Genomic DNA, 18,127 nt, shown 5'->3' on the forward strand with positions numbered 1-18,127 from the left:
TAAATATTTTCAAATCTCTGTTATGCACACGAAATATCCTTAGATCCGTACCATTTTTTCGGAAATATGTGCGGGAGCATTCCACAGCGCACCGCGTACTTGCCTTACTTCAGCATACTTGCTCCTGTTTTGTTTTGTTGAAACAAGCACGAGCGCCTATCGAAATCCATAGTGGAAAGAATGGAAAGAATGGAACGACAAAAGCAAGCCATGGATCTGGTCTACCCATATTCAAGATGCGATAACGTTAGTTATAAGACATTGACATATGTGGTGGAACCAAACAGAAATATTGCCCGTTTTTTGAAGAAAGAAGGCGTAAACGTAGCTTATAGAACGAATAATAACCTAAGTAAATTTATTAAAAACAATAAGGACAAAACTTTGGTGTGGGATGGATCAGGAGTATATAAGCTGACTTGTGGCTCTTGTCCAAAACTGAAATATTGGCCAAACAGGAAGAACATTTTTCCAACGAATTAAAGAACATAGGAGTAGTTTTGTAAATAGAAAGACCAATTCCACATTTGCAAACCATCTTTTAGCAGAAGGACATGAGTTCAATCATTAGTACGAGGTGTTACATTTAGAAGAGAAGAGTTTGAAACTTAATCTTCTAGAATGTTTAGAAATCAATAGATTCAGGAATTCGGGTAATTTACTGAATGATCAATTAGAACTCAATAACTCTCCGTTACTGAATATATTTTTTCAAATGTGAAAATGGAACATAAGTGCAGGTAATTTAATTCGTTAGAAACTCAGGTAAAACATCAGCTACTTAAAATTCAGGTACTTCGTTTACAGGTACTTTAATTTCAGGTACTCCATAAACTATATATATATATATATATATATATATATATATATATATATAATATATATTTAGTATTGAATGTGTAGAATTAGTTGAAAGACACGCCAGATGAAGCCATTGTATGGCGAAACACGTGTTGCGTTTTTGTAAAACAATTTAGTGAAAATCTCACAATAAAGTGTTTTTGGAATACGTTAGTTATGGATTTTCATCAAGTATCGGCCGATTTCATCATATATTTATTCAAGGCCATTGATGAATTTATTACGAATATAACAGCAGTTATGATAAAATGGTTTCGCTTCCAACTGACGGGCCCCATCAATGATTGACAAAGAAAAAGGTGTATTAAAGAGAATCAGAGATAAAAATTCAGGTCTAATATCGTATCAGTGCATAATTCACCAGGCAGCCCTTTGTGGAAAACTTAGTGCTACACTCAAAGAAGTGATGAACAACTTGGTCGAATTGATTAATTTTCTCTTCAGCACCGACATTTCAAAGAGTTCCTTTCTGGATGTGATTTGGCGTTTTCTAACTTACTACAATACAAAAATGTTCGTTGGCTACGTAAAAGTCAAGTTTTTTAACGTTTTTGGGTAATAAAAGAACAAGTGTCCTTTTTCTTGCAAAACTTGGATACGCAGGGAACCAGAAATCACTTTGAGTTCATAACAAACAAGCGTAATTTGCTGGTCGAGGCCTTTCTAAATAATATTTTAAAATATTCAAATGTGCTTTTCGTCGCATGCTTGGATATCTTTCAAAAATATATTGCAAGATAAGAATTCATTCATTTTCCGACAATTCTTGAAACAACTTTGAAGAAGACATTGCAGTGTTTATAAAATTTCCGGCCGAAGTTAGAAACGAATTTGCTACAAGATTCCAAGACTTTGCAGAGATGGACAAGCTATTCGTTTCTTAAATCGCCATATGAAGTCGATGTATTCCAAGAATTGAAAATATATTGCGGCAGTTGTATCGCCAAAAGCATATGCAGGAATAACTTCAGTGAAGAGTCCATTAACCTACAGTGTAGGAAGTTGAGACTGACCTGAACGAATTGTTCCTTTTAAATCAATTTCAACGTACCTTCCATAGTTTCTTTAACCGTCTCACTTAACTTTTTGACCTCTCAGAGCAAGAACAAAAATAATGCTCAACTCTCCATTATACATTTTGTGCCAAATTTTGAAAGTACCTGTACCCATTGTGGTATATCCTTCACTATTTTAAAATATATTCACAACACAACAAAGTTTTTGTTTCGGGGTTGAAATTAGATGATTTTAATGTATTTCCACGTGTTAAAACCGAAAGTGACCATAAAAATTATATATTAGCTCTTGTTTTCAAGATATATTATCATTATATTATATATATGTATATTGAGTTTTCAACAAATGAAATATTTCATCACCAACAGTTGGTACACATGTTTGTTTACATAACACCCCTCTAATCAGCTGTTCTTAAGTAGTAAACATAACCTATGTGAGTTTGTCAATTGTACGCACGTGGTTGCTATTGAAATTATCGTGTGAAGTTGATTTTTAAATTAATTTAAGTGCTGATCTGAAATGCCTCGAAAGTGTGTGAATTCTGTCGATAGATTTTGCTATATATGTGGTGAAATAACATTTAAGGCTCAGAAACGTAAAATGACACCTATCGTTAAGACAGCCTATGAACATTATTTTGGTGTGAAAGTTGGGGACCAAGATGAATCATGGGCTCCTCATATATGTTGTAATTCTTGTTCCGTCATATTGCGAAAGTGGCTGAAAAATAAAAACCGGGCAAAGGCTTTTGCACGCCTGGTTTGGCGTGAGCCTACCAATATAACAGACGACTGTTATTTCTGCTTAACTCCTCCCATTAAGCAAGGTTTATCTATGAAGAAAAGAGGAACGGTTAAATACCCTAATCTCCCATCTGCTCTTCGGCCTGTACCACACTCAGACAATTTGCCAGTCCCTTCTCCACCCGAAACTATGAAATTTTAGAGGAAGGTGATGAAGACTGTTTAGAAGGAGCAACCCATCATTCTACATCCTATGACCCTGATTTTGAGGTAAGCGATAGGTCTAGTGAATTAGTCAAGCAGAGTTGAGTGACCTTATAAGAGATCTCCGCTTGTCTAAGGAAAAGACTGAGCTGTTAGGGTCAAGACTACAACAGAGGAATCTTCTAAAACATGATGTGAAAATATCTCAGTACAGACAGCGTCAAAAAGATTTGCTTCCTTTTTTTGAGAAAAAAAGAAAACCTCGTAGTTTGTTCTGATGTTAATGGTTTAATGGACTGCTTGAATTTGGATCACACTCCATCTGAATGGAGACTGTTTATAGACTCTTCAAAACTAAGCTTAAAAGCTGTACTTCTGCATAATGGAAATCAGCTACCCTCTATTCCTATAGGTCATGCAGTTCACATGAAGGAAACGTATATAAATATGAAAACACTTCTCCAATCAATCAAATATGAACAACACAAGTGGCACATCTGTGGTGATCTGAAAGTCATTGCTATACTCCTAGGAATGCAATTAGGGTTCACCAAGTACTGTTGTTTTTTGTGTCTGTGGGACAGTCGGGATAGAAAATCTCACTATAAAAAAATGAACTGGCCTACACGAGACCTAAACCCTAATGAGAAAAATGTAGTTTACGAGCCTCTTGTAGATCCTAAGGATGTTCTCCTTCCCCCATTACATATTAAGTTGGGACTAATGAAAAACTTTGTGAAGGCCATGGACCAGGAAGGACAAGCTTTTAAGTACTTGAGAGCAAAGTTTCCCAGGTTGAGTGATGCTAAAGTCAAGGAAGGCATCTTTATTGGGCCTCAAATCCGTGAAATCGTAAATGATCCTGCTTTTGACATGATTTTAACAGGAAATGAAAAAAGAGCCTGGGAAGCCTTTAAGGGGGTTGTACATGGGTTTTTAGGTAACAAAAGAGATGATAACTTCACAGCATTGGTTAAAGAGCTTCTTCAAGCTTACCACCAACTTGGATGCAACATGTCCTTAAAAATTCATTTTCTTCACTCTCATCTTAATTTCTTCCCACAAAACTGTGGAGCTGTGAGTGACGAACATGGAGAAAGATTCCATCAAGACATTGCCTTAATAGAACAGAGATATCAGGGCCGTTGGAATGAAGCAATGCTTGCAGACTACTGCTGGTCTGTGTGTAGGGATGCTCCAGAAGTGTTTTATAAAAGACAAGCTAAACGACAGCGATCTTACAATGAATCGGATGGACTTAATTGAAATTTGGTGGTACAAACTTCTTTTATTTGTCAAAACACTAAGAATAATGTTTTTTTTTTATTAATTTTGTACTTAAAATATTCTAAAAGAAACATAACAATATTGTTTTATGTACTTTCACTTTTCACGTATAGTATAACTACTCTTCAAGATTAAGTACTGTGTATCTCAAAAACCAGAGCTAATAAAAATTTTTCATTGTTATTTTCGTTTTTATCACCCCAAAATTAGTAGAAATTGACTAATTTAGTGTAGGAAACATTCAAAAAATATTTTTTTGTTGTGTTGTGTATCGAAGTTGCAAACTTGTATCTAATCTAGACAATAAGGATTGATACTTCTATTACTATCATTTCATTGCTTGATACATGAACAGCTATTATTCCTACTTTCAGAAAAGAAACGAAAACGATTTTGAAAACTTCTCTCATAAAATCATGCTTGTGGAGTCTGAACCACTTTATGGGAAACATCTCATTCTACGCATTAATTATGATCTATATTTGGGTGAATGAAGACATGAGTGTCGAAACTGTGTTCTACCTGATGCGAAACTTTGGTGCTTTGAGACATACCATCGGGGGAGCGTTCTCGATGGGCTTCACGAGAATTGCAGAAGTGATGGCTTGCTTGAACAGAATAGACAGGGTGTTGCAGCTGGAAGAACTTGAAGACGACCAGGTGGATAAACCTGATGATGACCCGTTGATTGACATTAGAAACGTCAGTTTGAAGTTGAGAGACCGAGACATTCTGAAGAATATCACCGCGAAGATGGGAGTGGGTCTGAATGTTCTGACAGGCCAGTTGGGATGTGGGAAGAGCTCGTTGATGAAAGTGATTCTGAAAGATTACCCAATAGATGAGGGGGAGCTGCGAACGAGGGGAAGAAAGAGCTATGCCTCTCAAGACCCCTGGCTTTTTCCTTCTACCATAAGGCAAAATATTCTGTTCGGGGAGAAATACGACTACAAAAGATATAGAAAGGTGAGTTTTTTGTGAAGTATATACAGGCCGTTGGTATATACAGTTAGAAGACCTAGAATTCCCTAGCTGCCTACGTGGTCATGTTAGATGTAGCCTGGGAATTCTAGGTCTTCTAACTGGAACCACAAATGTGCGGTTGGCTCCTGTTGTTGACTCCGTGCATATGTGTTGTTTCCTGCTTTCGGCAAACAAGTGTTGCCCATCTTTACACTTGGCTGCACCGCGCTGATGAGGCCAATAGCCAGAAACACGTCCGCGGTTTGCCCCACTTTTGGAGTGTTGTATCCACTAATTGTTGGAATAACCTTACAATTCTTCGAATTATTTTGTGTCATGGCTGCAAGATTGAGCGTAAGAGAGAAAGTTGAAATTGAACGCCTTTCGGGAGATGACGTTAGAAGTGCTAGAGAGGTTTATACAGTATTTAATGAGAGACATCCAGATCGTTCTCGTATTAGCTGCGGTACGGTAAATAAAATAAATAAAGTATTCAATGAAACTGGTGCAGTTTCAAAAATGATGTTGAAAAGTAATCCTATACAAAGACGAAACAGGAATGACGGGAATGATCAAATCATTTATTTCGGAAATAAACCTAATGCCAGTATAAGGAATGCCACTTTAGATTTGAATATTCCACGAGAAACTATTCGGAGATGTCTCAAGGCGAAGAATATTAAACCTTTCAAGCCAAAATATTTACACACACTTCAAGAATGCGACGAAGCAAGACGCCTGGAATATTGTTTATGGGCCCAAGGGGAATATTCAAACAATAGAAATTTCCTAAAAAATATTGTATATACCGACGAAGCCACTTTCACTACAAATGGAGTAGTGTCATCACAGAATTGTCGCTATTGGGCAGCGGATAATCCTAACTGGGTAATAAACTGTAAAAGCCAGTATTCCCATAAAATCAACGTCTGGTGTGGGATATTGAACGAACAAATTATTGGTCCTTTTTTTTGAGGAAAACATTAATGCGCAGAGGTTTCTAGAATGTTTAAACACAGAGTTTTGGGATGCTATTCACGAGCTGCCAATCAATGAACGATCAAATTTAATTGTCCAGTTAGATGGGTGTTCAGTTCATTATGCCAGAACTGTGAGGCAATGGCTTAACGAACATTTTCCAAACCCATGGATAGGCCGTGGTAGTCCGTTTATAGAGTGGCCACCCAGATCTCCAGACCTCACAGTTTTGGACTTTTTTCTCTGGGGACTTCTCACACAAAAGGTTTACAAAAGCCGCTCGAAAGATAGAAATAAACTTTGTGCAAAAATCGACAGGTATGTGCAGATATTAGCCCTCAAGAACTAAGGAACGTTTGTTTGAAGGTGATTGACAATGTTTCGTGACGAATTTCACTAGTTCGGACTTCCATTGTCTATTATATAAAATGATTTGAAATCCCTGAAACAAGTAAAAAAGAATAATTAAAAAAAAAGAATAGCTGAAAATAACAATTATATTAAGCAACAATAAACCTGAAATGAAATGATAGTGAAATAACCTACAAGTAAAAATATAATAATTGAATAAATAAAAATTGAAGGAATGAAAAGAGAAAATAATAAAAATAAAAAGTGTAGAGATTCCAAGTCACGTTAGTTCACGACGTTTCGATTGTTGGTATCTACAATCGTCTTCGGGTGATGACTGGACTGATTCCTCCGAGAGATGACTATTTTATAGGTCGTTGAAATACTTTCACTTTCTCTGCTTTCTATTTTCCGCTATACTGATTCCGTGAGAGATGACCGTTTAGGCGGGAGTTGGCCATTTTTCGTTTGATGATGGGTTTCCATATGTTTCGTATTTCTACGCTGGCCTGGCTGAATACGTTGTCCAACAACGCATGGACAACATGTATGCGGCTTCCTTAAATTTTCTCCTAAACCAATGTTCCTCTCTGTGCAAGATCTCAGCTTGGGACCACTCGATGTTGTGTTGATGGGTCCAAACATGGTCTGCTATTCCTGATTTGCTGGTTTCTCCTCGCTGTGTGTGCTTCTTGTGCTCGGCAATGCGAACATTCAATGGCCTCTTAGTTTCACCAATATAGGATTTTCCGCACTCACAGGGTATCCGGTAAATGCAATTCTTGGAATCGCAGTCCGCGTTTGGGGGCCTGGTTTTCGTGAGGCTGCTACGGATAGTGTTACCGGATCTGAAACAGGTTCTGTACTTGGAACCAATTCTTCTTATCCTCTCCAATAATCCTCTGATGTAGGGAAGTGCAAGCACTGGTTGTGACGGCTTCTCTTCCTTGCGAGGCTCCTGCTGTCTTTTAGCCAAAGTCTTTTCTACCATCGCTTTGGAGTATCCATTCTGCTGAAGATCATTTTTGATGATGTCTAGTTCCTTCTCGAGACCTTCCTTTGTATTACAGAGCCCAAAAGCACGGTCTAATAGAGTCTTGATGATTCCCCTTTTTGTCGATTGATGGTGGTTGGATTCGTGGTTCAGATACTGTCCCGTATGAGTGGGTTTTCGGTATACAGATGTTTCCCACTTAGTGTCGGTCCTCTTCAGCAAAATGTCTAAGAATGGCAATTCGTTGTGGATTTCCTCCTCCATTGTGAAAGTGATGGAAGGTCTCACGCTGTTGATGTGTTTCAGGAAGGTGTCTAGTTCGGTCTTCCCATGGTTCCATATTATGAAGGTGTCGTCAACATATCTCAACCAGACTCGAGGTTTCTTGTGGGCTTCTTCAATGGCCAGAGTTTCAAACCACTCCATATATATGTTGGCTATGACTGGTGAAAGTGGCGATCCCATTGGCAGTCCCTCATCTTGTGTAAAGAATTCGTCCTTCAGTTGGAAATAACAGTTTCGTACACAGCATCCTAGGAATTACTAGGATGCTGTTGACACCCAAGTTGACTTGGGTGTCACACCAATAGGTGGTTCCACTTATGTTTCGCTTGCGTTTACGCAGCTATTTTTATCAAGTACTTTCTTGGTTTTTCTGTCTCATATATATATATATATATATATATATATATATATATATGAGACAAACCAAGTGGCAAACCATAGACACGTGTTTCGGGCTTTTGGCCCATCATCAGTATGGTGCAGCCAAGTGTAACGATGGGCAACACTTGGTTACCATTTGTATTTATATCTTTTGGTAACCAAGTGTTGCCCATTCAACCTTTCTGTTCATCATCAATTTCAAATCCAGAATAAGCATTGTTTCTAAATACCAGAACTGCTACACTCTTCAAGACGAGAGTTTCACCAACCAAGTTGGTGTCATCGGGATATGAAGTGAACGATTTATTCTACATCAGAAGTTCAATTCCCACCTTCCATTTAAATTTTAGTGAAATTAATTAATTTATTTGTAAGCCTGACTCGTACTGTTCAAATAACTTACTAACGAAACAATAATTTCAAGTTTATTTCCAGGTCGTTGAAGTATGTGCTTTGGAATACGATTTCAAGATATTGGAGAGTGGAGATGACACCATTGTAGCCGACAGAGGATTGAACTTGAGTAAGGGGCAGCAAGCCCGCATCAACTTGGCTAGAGCCGTGTACAAAGACAGTGACATCTACCTCATCGACGATGCTTTGACGGCTCTAGACCCCCAGGTTCAAGACCAAATCTACAACCAGTGCATCAAAGGTTTTCTGAAAGACAAACTGGTGCTGTTGGTCACGCACAACGCTAAACATATCGCAGGTGCGGATATGCTTCTAATTCTTCAAGATGGAGAGGTTAAGTTCGCTGGAAAACAGATCGACATTTCCGAAGACATCTTAAAAGAATTTGAAGAAGAGGAATTTGAAATGGAGGTTTCGAATGAGACGAAGGATGAAGAAAATGTCCTTGTGAAGGATGAAGATGGTGATGAAGAATCCCAACCATTGGTCGCGGTTGAGAAAAATAGAAAACAAATCTACCATGAGGTTAAGAAAGAAGGAAAGGTGGATTTGTCGATATATGCAAAATACGTGAAATTTGGTGGAGGATGGTTATTCTTGGGATTCATAGTACTAGCATATTGTGTATCGACTTTCACGGATAGCTCGTCGCAGAAAATGCTGAGTCAATGGTGAGTACTGATATAAATGATATTATGTTTTTAAGGCCTTCCAACATCTCAGGTCTACATCCAGCAAAGAGTAGAGGAGATACTAGCAGTGTTCTCTTAGGCTAGGTAGATAGATTCAAATTCAGTGAATCTATTGGACTCTCCACTACAATATTTCATAGAGGCTATTCAAACTGGACCAAATAGGGCCAGCTTACTGATGAAGAAGGTAACTTATTTTGTTGGTGATCTTTCATGTCAGCTGCCAATAATTGAATTCAATTGAGCGAAGATTTTCTTCAGAAGAAGGTCCTCTTTTCGTCAGGTTCTTCATGGCGTTTTGTGTTCAAATTCACAATTGTATTGGGGGGTTCTTACTGAGTACGCATGCTGTTTCGCATGTTACTAATTTACATGTTCCAATCACTATATTCAAGCAGAAGGCTTGCAGATTTCTGAGAGGCGCAGCAATCTTATTATGATTTATTTGTGGAAATGAAATTGATATAAAACTATTCACCTGATTAGATATTCTGGTTCACGATATAGAATGCTTAATTATAATTATTAGTCCCCATATACCTTAAGTTATGCCCGTTATCGGTAATGATAAACATATTGTTCACGGTTTGAAACCGGCATTGTATACGTTCTTATCTGTTTTTATATATATTTGAAATCTACGTTTGTCTTGTGATTCAGTAGTTGATCGTGTAACTGTTTTCGAGTTTGAAAGCCGTGGAATTTCTTCCTGACGTTTCGCTGGCGCGAGTGGCTAGCTTCTTCAGAGGTTTAACCATCATGGCTTGCTGTCCGATGATTACCTTTTAGGCTTCGTACAGCGTATTTATTCCTTGTCAGGTTCTCGAATTCCTTAAAATGGGGTTCCATATTCGATTGAGGTTCACCGCTTCTTCTTTTCTGTTGGAATTCTCCGTGTGTTTGTGGATCTCTATTGCCTCCCGTACCAGTCGGCTATGGTATCCCTGGTTGGGGGCAATTAGTTATGTGTTTTCAAACAAAATTATGTGGTCTCCTTCACTAAGTGCGTGTGCTGCCACAGCTGACTTGTCCGCTTGGCCTAATTTGCAGGTCTTGAAATGACCTTCAAAGTCGTGCGTCGCTGGTAAGTGTTTCAGAGAGAAACTTTAGTGAGTGGAAGAGAGAAACGTGTGACGTCATCGACGCAGGATGGAATAAGTATCGTAATGATTCGAGCGTGGAACTCGGCCCCCTTAGTACTCCACATCACCTCTCAGGCCCCCTTTTTGTGACTCCGCCTCAACCCTCGGCCCCCTTGTCTCGTTCCAGTCACGTGATTCTAATTGAAAAAAGTTTATAGTTATGAGAATCGAACCCAGGACGTCCGCGTGGTTGACATTGTCCTTAGACTCCAACGTAAGATATTGAAAGTAACTGCGAATGATGGGTATTGGCAGAGTTTGTTTTGTCGGGACCGAAATTGACTCATTTTATATACTTGACAGCATTTTTTTGATTTCCGTATAATGCAATCGTCATTGTCAAGTTGAAAATAGGAAAATATAGTTAGATTTGGGAAATAATTAATATTTCATGTAGATATGTGTATGTGTGTGTAAGAGCGAGAGACGCGTGTGACGTAATCGAGGCAAAGAGAGATGGAGATGGTATCGATGTTTTACGTTCCTATCGCAAGCAGGTGTTGCCGGTTATAAAATAAATTGTTGTTTATGGAGTAATGTAGCATTGCCGGTTCTAAAATGAAGGGTTAGGAATACGACTGTGTACGGGGTGTCTCAAAATACATCATTAAAAGAAAAAAACATGGCGTCGAAGTGTAAAGGGTGGGTCAAAATATATCATTTAAGAAAAAACATGTCGGTTCAACAGAAGTGTAGCGTTCCAACATGCCAAAAGGGCACTAAGTCTCGTATCTTTGTTAATCAGGAGAAAGAGGAGACTCAAAAGTGTCGAGGGTTACGCGTTGTGGACTCAACGTGAGGGCGATGGGGGAGCGAAATATTCGACAATGACATTTGAAAATACATTGTTTTGCATAAGTTTCGACCGTTTTGCATGTGACCGTTTTGTGTGCATTTTCAACCGTTTTTCGTACGTTTTCGACCGTTTTGCGTGCGTTTTCGATCATTTTTTGTGCGTTTTCGACTGTTTTGCCTGAGTTTTTGATCGTTTATCGTGCGTTTTCGACCGTTTTCGTGCGAACGGTTTGCGTGCGATCGTTTTTTGTGCGTTTTCGACCATTTTTCGTGCGTTTTCAACCGTTTTGCGTGCGTTTTCGACCATTTTGCGTGCGTTTTCGACCGTTTTTCGTGCGTTTTCGACCGTTTTGCGTGCGTTTTCGATCATTTTTCGTACGTTTCAGACCGTTTTGTCTGAGTTTTTGATCGTTTTTCGTGCGTTTTCGACCGTTTTCGTGCAAACGGTTTGCGTGCGATCGTTTTTTGTGCGTTTTCGACCATTTTTCGTGCGTTTTCAACCGTTTTGCGTGCGTTTTCGACCGTTTCGCGTGCGTTTTCGACCGTTTTTCGTGCGTTTTCGACTGTTTTGCGTTTTCGACCGTTATCGTGCGATCGTTTTTCGCGCGTTTTCAACCGTTTTTCGTGCGTTTTCGATCGTTTTTCGTGCGTTTTCGAGCGTTTTGCGTGCGTTTACTATCCCCTGTTAAGGGTATATTATCATAAGGCGATAAGGTTAGATAAAAAAGAAAAAATCATTTCGAATACAAATTTATTATACATTTTTATTTTGGTAATATATCACAAAGCCTTTTGTATAAAATATCTACGTTTCGAAGACTGCAATTGTAGTTGGTTCGATTGTGAATGTGATGCATACATGGTGAGACACCTTGTAGTAGATGAACAAGGCCGATACGAGCGTAAACGGGAGTGGGGGAAACGTCATCAACGCAGGATGGAATGAGTTTCGTAGAGCGTGGAACTCGTTCCCCTTAGTACTCCGCATCACCGATAGGCCCCATTTGGGACTCCACCTCACCCCTCGTTCCCCTTGTCTCGTTCCAGTCAAGTGATTCTAATTAAAAAAAATTATAGTTATAAGAATCGAACCCAGGACGTCCGCGTGGTAGACACTGTCCTTAACCTCTAGAGAAGTTGTAATGACCGCATTTTTTTTATTTCCTTAGAATGTTAGGAAAGTTGTAATCGTATAACAACTTCTCTAACATTCTAAGGAGAACAAAAAAATGCGGTCAGGTGTATAAAATGATTTCGGTCCCGAAAAAACTTAAGCTGTGAATACCCATCATTCGCAGTTATTTTCAATATTTTACGTTGGTGTAGAGGTTAAGGACAGTGTCTACCACGCAGACGTCCTGGGTTCGAATCTTATAACTATGAATTTTTTTTTAATTAGAATCACGTAATTGGAACGAGACAAGGAGGCCGAGGGGTGAGGCGGAGTACCAGGCAGGTTCTGGTACGATAAAGCTGCTTGCAGCACTCTCATTTGCAAAGGAGTCAGCAGCCTCATTGCCTTCCAGGCCAGTATGATCAGGAATCCAGACCAGAGACAATTTTCTACCAATTTAGAGGTTGCTTGGTAGCAGCTAAGAGCTTCCAACTCTACTTGACTATTCGAGAATATTTTTATTGACTTGTGTATGAGGTTGGATTCTTCCAATCACTCCGCACCCAATTCAATAGCGCAAATTTATTTTTGGTTCCTAGACATAATGAATAAAAAGCATCCCAGGACTGTTCCTTGGGGAATGCCGTTGGTAACGTTCCATGTATATCGAATATTTTTTTCCGATTTGTAAAATAATTTACCAAAGTTGCATAAACTTTCTGTCTGATTCCGTAATTTTCATTTTCAACATTCCAATATAACATATCGTAAACTATTCATTTTGAGACACTGCAAAAATTGTTCGGCCCTTATATTTTTATTGAAATTGATGCATGCGTATTAACAAGAATCAACATAGAATAGAATAGTCCCTGCTATAGAAATTTCCAAAAGCGGGCATTTGAAAATAATATCCACGTGAATTTTCTGCCTAAATATAATTCTATAGATACTTAGTGAATTTTTCTTCTGACGCTGAGTCTACAGAGGAGATGGATGTCGAGTTTACGACTCTAACTGACCTCCCTGTAAATTTAGTTTAGGAGCGAGTCTACAGAGGAGATGTATGTCGAGATTACGACTCCAACTGACCTCCCTGCAAGTTTAGATCAGGATGAGAGCTTCTCAACTCTCCAACTCCTAATCCAAAAACTGAACCTGGAAAAAAGTTCGGTGGTGCAGCCAGGAATCGTCTCCTCAAGAGCGAAGTACCTTATGAAACCGCCTTGCACCAAATTCTTGAGCGGCGTACGTATCTTATTAATATCAAGTTTGGTCAATCGCTAATACTGGGGGCATTCAGTTTCTTTGAAATGCTTGGTATATTCAAATGCCCTCTGATGAAGTTCATGGTCTGTGTGATTTTTGGAATTTTGGTGAATTTAAAAATTCTGCATTTCCTAATTCAAGGTTTCCAAAACTGTGGCTACCAACAGACTGAATCGACATTTTTTTTCGTAATTCACGAATAATCTGTTAAGTGGGGTATGGGATGGCCATACCCCACTTAAACCCACCAGCCACAATCGTCTTCGGGTGATGACTGGACTATTCCTCCGAGAGATAACTATTTAAAGGTCATTCGAGTGCTTTTTCCTATCCGCTCTTTCCTCTTTTCACTTCATCGGTTTAGCGGGAGTTGACTATTTGGCAGGAGTTGATCGTTATCCGCTTGATTACAGGTTTCCATATGTTGCGTATCTCTACGCTAGCTTGCCTGAATGCGTCATCGAACAACATATATGCAGCTTCTTCGAACTTTCTCCTAAACCAGTGTTCATCCTTGTGGATGATCTCAACATGGGGCTACTTGATGTTATGTTGATGAGCCCAAACATGCTTTGGTATTCCCGATTTGTTGGTTTCTCCTCGCTGTGTGTTTTTCTTGTGCTCGGCAATGCGGATTTTCAATGTCTCCTAGTTTTACCGATATAGGATTTGCCGTCACGGGGTATCCAGTTATTGCAATTCTTGGAATCGCAGTCCGCGTTTGGTGACCTAGTTTTCATGAGGCTGCTGCGGTTGCTGTTTCCGGATCTGAAGCCATTCTTCTTATATTTTCCTCTGAGGGTTGTGATGGCTTCTCTTCTTTACGAGGTTCTTGCTGTCTTCCGTCATTACTTTGGAGTAACCATTCCATTGGAGATCTTTTTTGATGATGCCTAGTTCCTTCTCGAAGCCTTCTTTGCATGATCAACTAGAGTTTTGTTAATTACCTTTTTCATAGATTGATGATTGTTGGATTCGTGATTCAGATACTGTGTGAGTGAGTTTTTGGTATACAGATGTTTCACCGATACATCTAAGAATTGGCAACTCGTTTTTGAATTTCTGATACTTTCCGGACTGGGCTGAGAAGTAACTACTTCCCGGACGGTTGTCGAAAAAATAGTTTTAACATGAAACAATACGTTTTTTTTCAGGACCAACCAAAGAGCTGTCATAATAAATATCAAGGAAACTTACTTCCGTAATGAAACCATTCCGCAAGTGAACGTCACCGAACTATTCGGAAATAACTTTGAAAAACTGAATCATACGAAAGAACTGATTTCTTCGAGCACGAAACTTTCGAAATTACTAGAACAAGTGTCTGATCTGGGATTGAATAAAACACTCATGGTGGCATTGCATTTGGAAAAACTGGAATGGCAGGCATCGAAAACTCTGAACATTTATTCCCTCTTACTAATCACATCGTCTTTTTTGGAAATATTCAAAGTGGTGCTGATGATGAAGTTCGCTTTTGATGCCTCCGTCAGAATTCACAGGGCGATGATCAAAAGTGTGATTCACTCGAAGATGGCATTTTTTGATAACTACTTCATTGGCAATATTCTGAATAGGTTTTCCCAGGACTTGAGTGTTGTAGACGAACAGTTGCCGCATCATTTGTCAGCGCTCATTTGGGTAAGTAGTTTGATTCGTTAGTTACTCTATCCATGATATCTGTATCTGTAGAGTAGGGAGGGTGAGTGTAAGCCCACGCACTTAGGCCACATGTGACCCATTGTACATCCTCCCGAGGAGTTGTCCTCCTAGGTCGTCGTCCATCCTGTCCTTTCCAGGAAGGTGGACAGATCACTGGGAGACATCTCTTTTATATCGGCAGGTGTAGGCCAAGACTCGCCGAACACACACAATCTCTTATTGACGATAACTCCGGGCACTCGCACAGGACATGCCTTACAGTCTCATCTTCCTGTTCACACATCCTGCATAGAGGTGTGTCCACTAGCCCCATATTATGTAGGTGTTTCCTTAGCTGACAGTGACCAGTCAGAAATCCTACTGTAAGGCGTAGATTTTTCCTGGTCATCGCCAGATATTTCTTCGGCACCAGCTTCCCAGGGTCGCCCAAGGTGATCCTGGCAAGATTACATCCTTTGATTTCATCCCATCTCTTTAAAGATTGAGCATGGGTGTAACATTTGACTAGTTCTGCAATTGTCGAAGTCATCAGGCCGTGGGTGCCACTTGGTCCTAAAATTCTTAGTCCAGCCGCTTCCTTGGCTAAAGAGTCGGCAATGCGATTACCTTTACTCCTGTCGTGCCCTTTAACCCACCTCAGGATAATGTTATTATCTACCGAGGCTTTGGCTAAATCTTGGTGGCACTCTAGTGCTAGCCCTGAAGTAACATGGTGTCTGTTCAAGGCTAATAGTGCTTGTCTGCTATCAGTGCAGATTGTTATGTTTTTGCAAGAAATTCTTCTCTTGGTTATTTCTTTTGTGGCGATTGAGATACCAGCCAGTTCTGTTTGGACCACGCTGGTATTTCTTCCCATTCCCCACTTAATCCTTAGGCTTAGTGATCTGGAGTACACTCCACATCCTGAGCCTTCTTTGGTTTTTGAGCCATCTGTATAAATCCGTATTGCATTTGTAGCATCTGACTCTGTGTTCTGCTTAATTTGTATTTTGTAGGGTTTATTAAACACAAACCTGGGTTCAATTGCATCACTTGTTGCCTGCAGCAGAGGTTGCGCAGTAAGCGCTTCCCGCCATAGGCCCAGCCTCAATCGACCCATTTCTACTTCTAGGTTCACACCAGCCGTGTGCAATCGTACCATGGCCATTAACGCAACCTCCTTAACGTACAGATCCAGAGGGGTCAGACCCGTGATTGATTCCATTGCCGCGGTTGGTGTTGTTCTCATGGCTCCTGTGATGTTTAAACAAGCCAGTCGCTGTATTTGATATAATTTTTGAATGGCCGTTGCTTGTAGAACTTTCGGTCCCCATGCAATGGCTCCATACGTTAACATAGGTCTTATTATTGCAGTGTAGATCCAGGCGACTACACGGGGTGAAAGACCCCATGCGCGTCCCACTGTCCTCCGACATTGCTCATAAGCCACGTATGCTCTTTTTACTCTACTCTGTAGATGAGAGTTCCATGTTAGCTTCTTGTCGAGGATAATACCAAGGTATTTCACCTCTTCAGAGAAGTTTAGTTGGCTTTTGAAGATTTCGGGAGGTTTTAAGCCCGTTAAACTTCTTTTCCTGGTGAAAAGGACCATCTCAGTCTTCTTGGGATTGATCGACAGTGAGTGTTCCTTACACCATGTGTAAGCCCATCCAGCGCTCTATCGCACAGTGTGTTTACAAATTTGCCGGTCTGCAAGATAACTATGTCATCTGCGTATGCAATTGTGTAGTATCCATTTTTGTTAAGGTGATTAATTAGGGTATCCAGAACTATTTCCAGAGAAGGGGTGATAAGACCCCTCCCTGTGGACATCCCCTCATGACCAGTCCTTTTACGGTGATGTCTTCTACATTAATACTTATTGCTCTACTAGAGAGCATCTGGAGTATCCATTCTCCTACTACCATGGGTACATTCCTGGACTGTAGTTGCTGGGTAATTGTTGAAAAGGTTGTTTTATCAAACGCTCCCTCAATATCTATGAATATACCTAGGGTGGATTCTTTGTTGTTCAATGATCTCTCGATTCTGCCAACCACATGGTGAAGGGCCGAATCAGTAGACCTTCCCGGGGTATATGCATGCTAATTTGGATGAAGTGGGTTATTAACAAGTACTTCATCTCTTATATACCGCTCACATAGCCTCTCCATGGTTTTTAAGAAAAACGATGTACCCAGTATCGTCAACTTTTGGTTGGAACAACCTTTATTCAATGCGCATGGGATGTATTCTACAATTCTGACATTTTATCTATTTCAAGCATAACATCGGGAATTTTCTTGTAGGAAAAAGTTTCTCTACTCTTGAGGATATTTTAATTATTCTAGTTCTAGTTTAAGTTTGTCTTGATATGTGAATATGTACATGTAAATCCAAATTCATTTGTTCATTACCTTCCTCTTCTATTTTCAGGTTGGCTTCAGCCTTTTTGGGAATGTTGGATTGATAGCATCCGTTAGTTTCTCATTCATTCTTCCCACGATAGTGCTAGTAATTTCTTTAGTTCTTTTGCGATTCATATACATGCCTTCAGCAAGAAGTCTCAAACGTCTGGAAGCTGCTAGTAAGTATATGCAACACAAGTTGAGAAAATGAGAACCAATAATGATAATACAGCGCCGTTCAATCGCTTTACGAGTCGAGAAGACGAAATCCCGGCTTTGCGATTTGGAATATTGAATGGCGGGTACACAAGATAGAGGCTAAGATCACGTTGGCGAGATAACACGCGTCTCGTATCCAAGGTGTTATGGGCGGCTGCTGCCGCTGCTAAATTACAAAGTATCCATCATACTTTGAGCCAAGGCGTGCTGCTGAGAAGTCAATGGTGAGCGAGCGAAAAGTATCACGGGAACCTTCTCGCTTATTGCAAGAGCCTCCGCGTGTTGTGAATAATCCGTCGATCGCTGATCAGCTGGAAGGACATTTGTGAACACCCACAGCAACTCAACTTAGACACTCCGGCCCTA

The 18,127-nt window shown here is 39.9% G+C and overlaps 1 protein-coding gene across 1 annotated transcript in view; it reads left to right on the plus strand.

The window, feature by feature from the left end:
- Positions 1-18,127, plus strand: part of LOC111512024 (ATP-binding cassette subfamily C member 4) — a 52,737-nt gene that overhangs the window by 19,318 nt on the left and 15,292 nt on the right. The window contains exons 6-9 of the mRNA XM_074174510.1: positions 4,490-5,081; positions 8,503-9,152; positions 14,648-15,134; positions 17,571-17,721. Coding sequence (XP_074030611.1) covers positions 4,490-5,081; positions 8,503-9,152; positions 14,648-15,134; positions 17,571-17,721 — 1,880 coding nt within the window. The remainder of the gene's footprint in view (positions 1-4,489; positions 5,082-8,502; positions 9,153-14,647; positions 15,135-17,570; positions 17,722-18,127) is intronic.

This window comes from Leptinotarsa decemlineata, unplaced genomic scaffold (assembly GCF_025532065.1).
Source record: "Leptinotarsa decemlineata unplaced genomic scaffold, Ldec_3_MD MMD2_tig00000591_RagTag_RagTag, whole genome shotgun sequence".
NCBI lineage: Eukaryota > Metazoa > Arthropoda > Insecta > Coleoptera > Chrysomelidae > Leptinotarsa > Leptinotarsa decemlineata.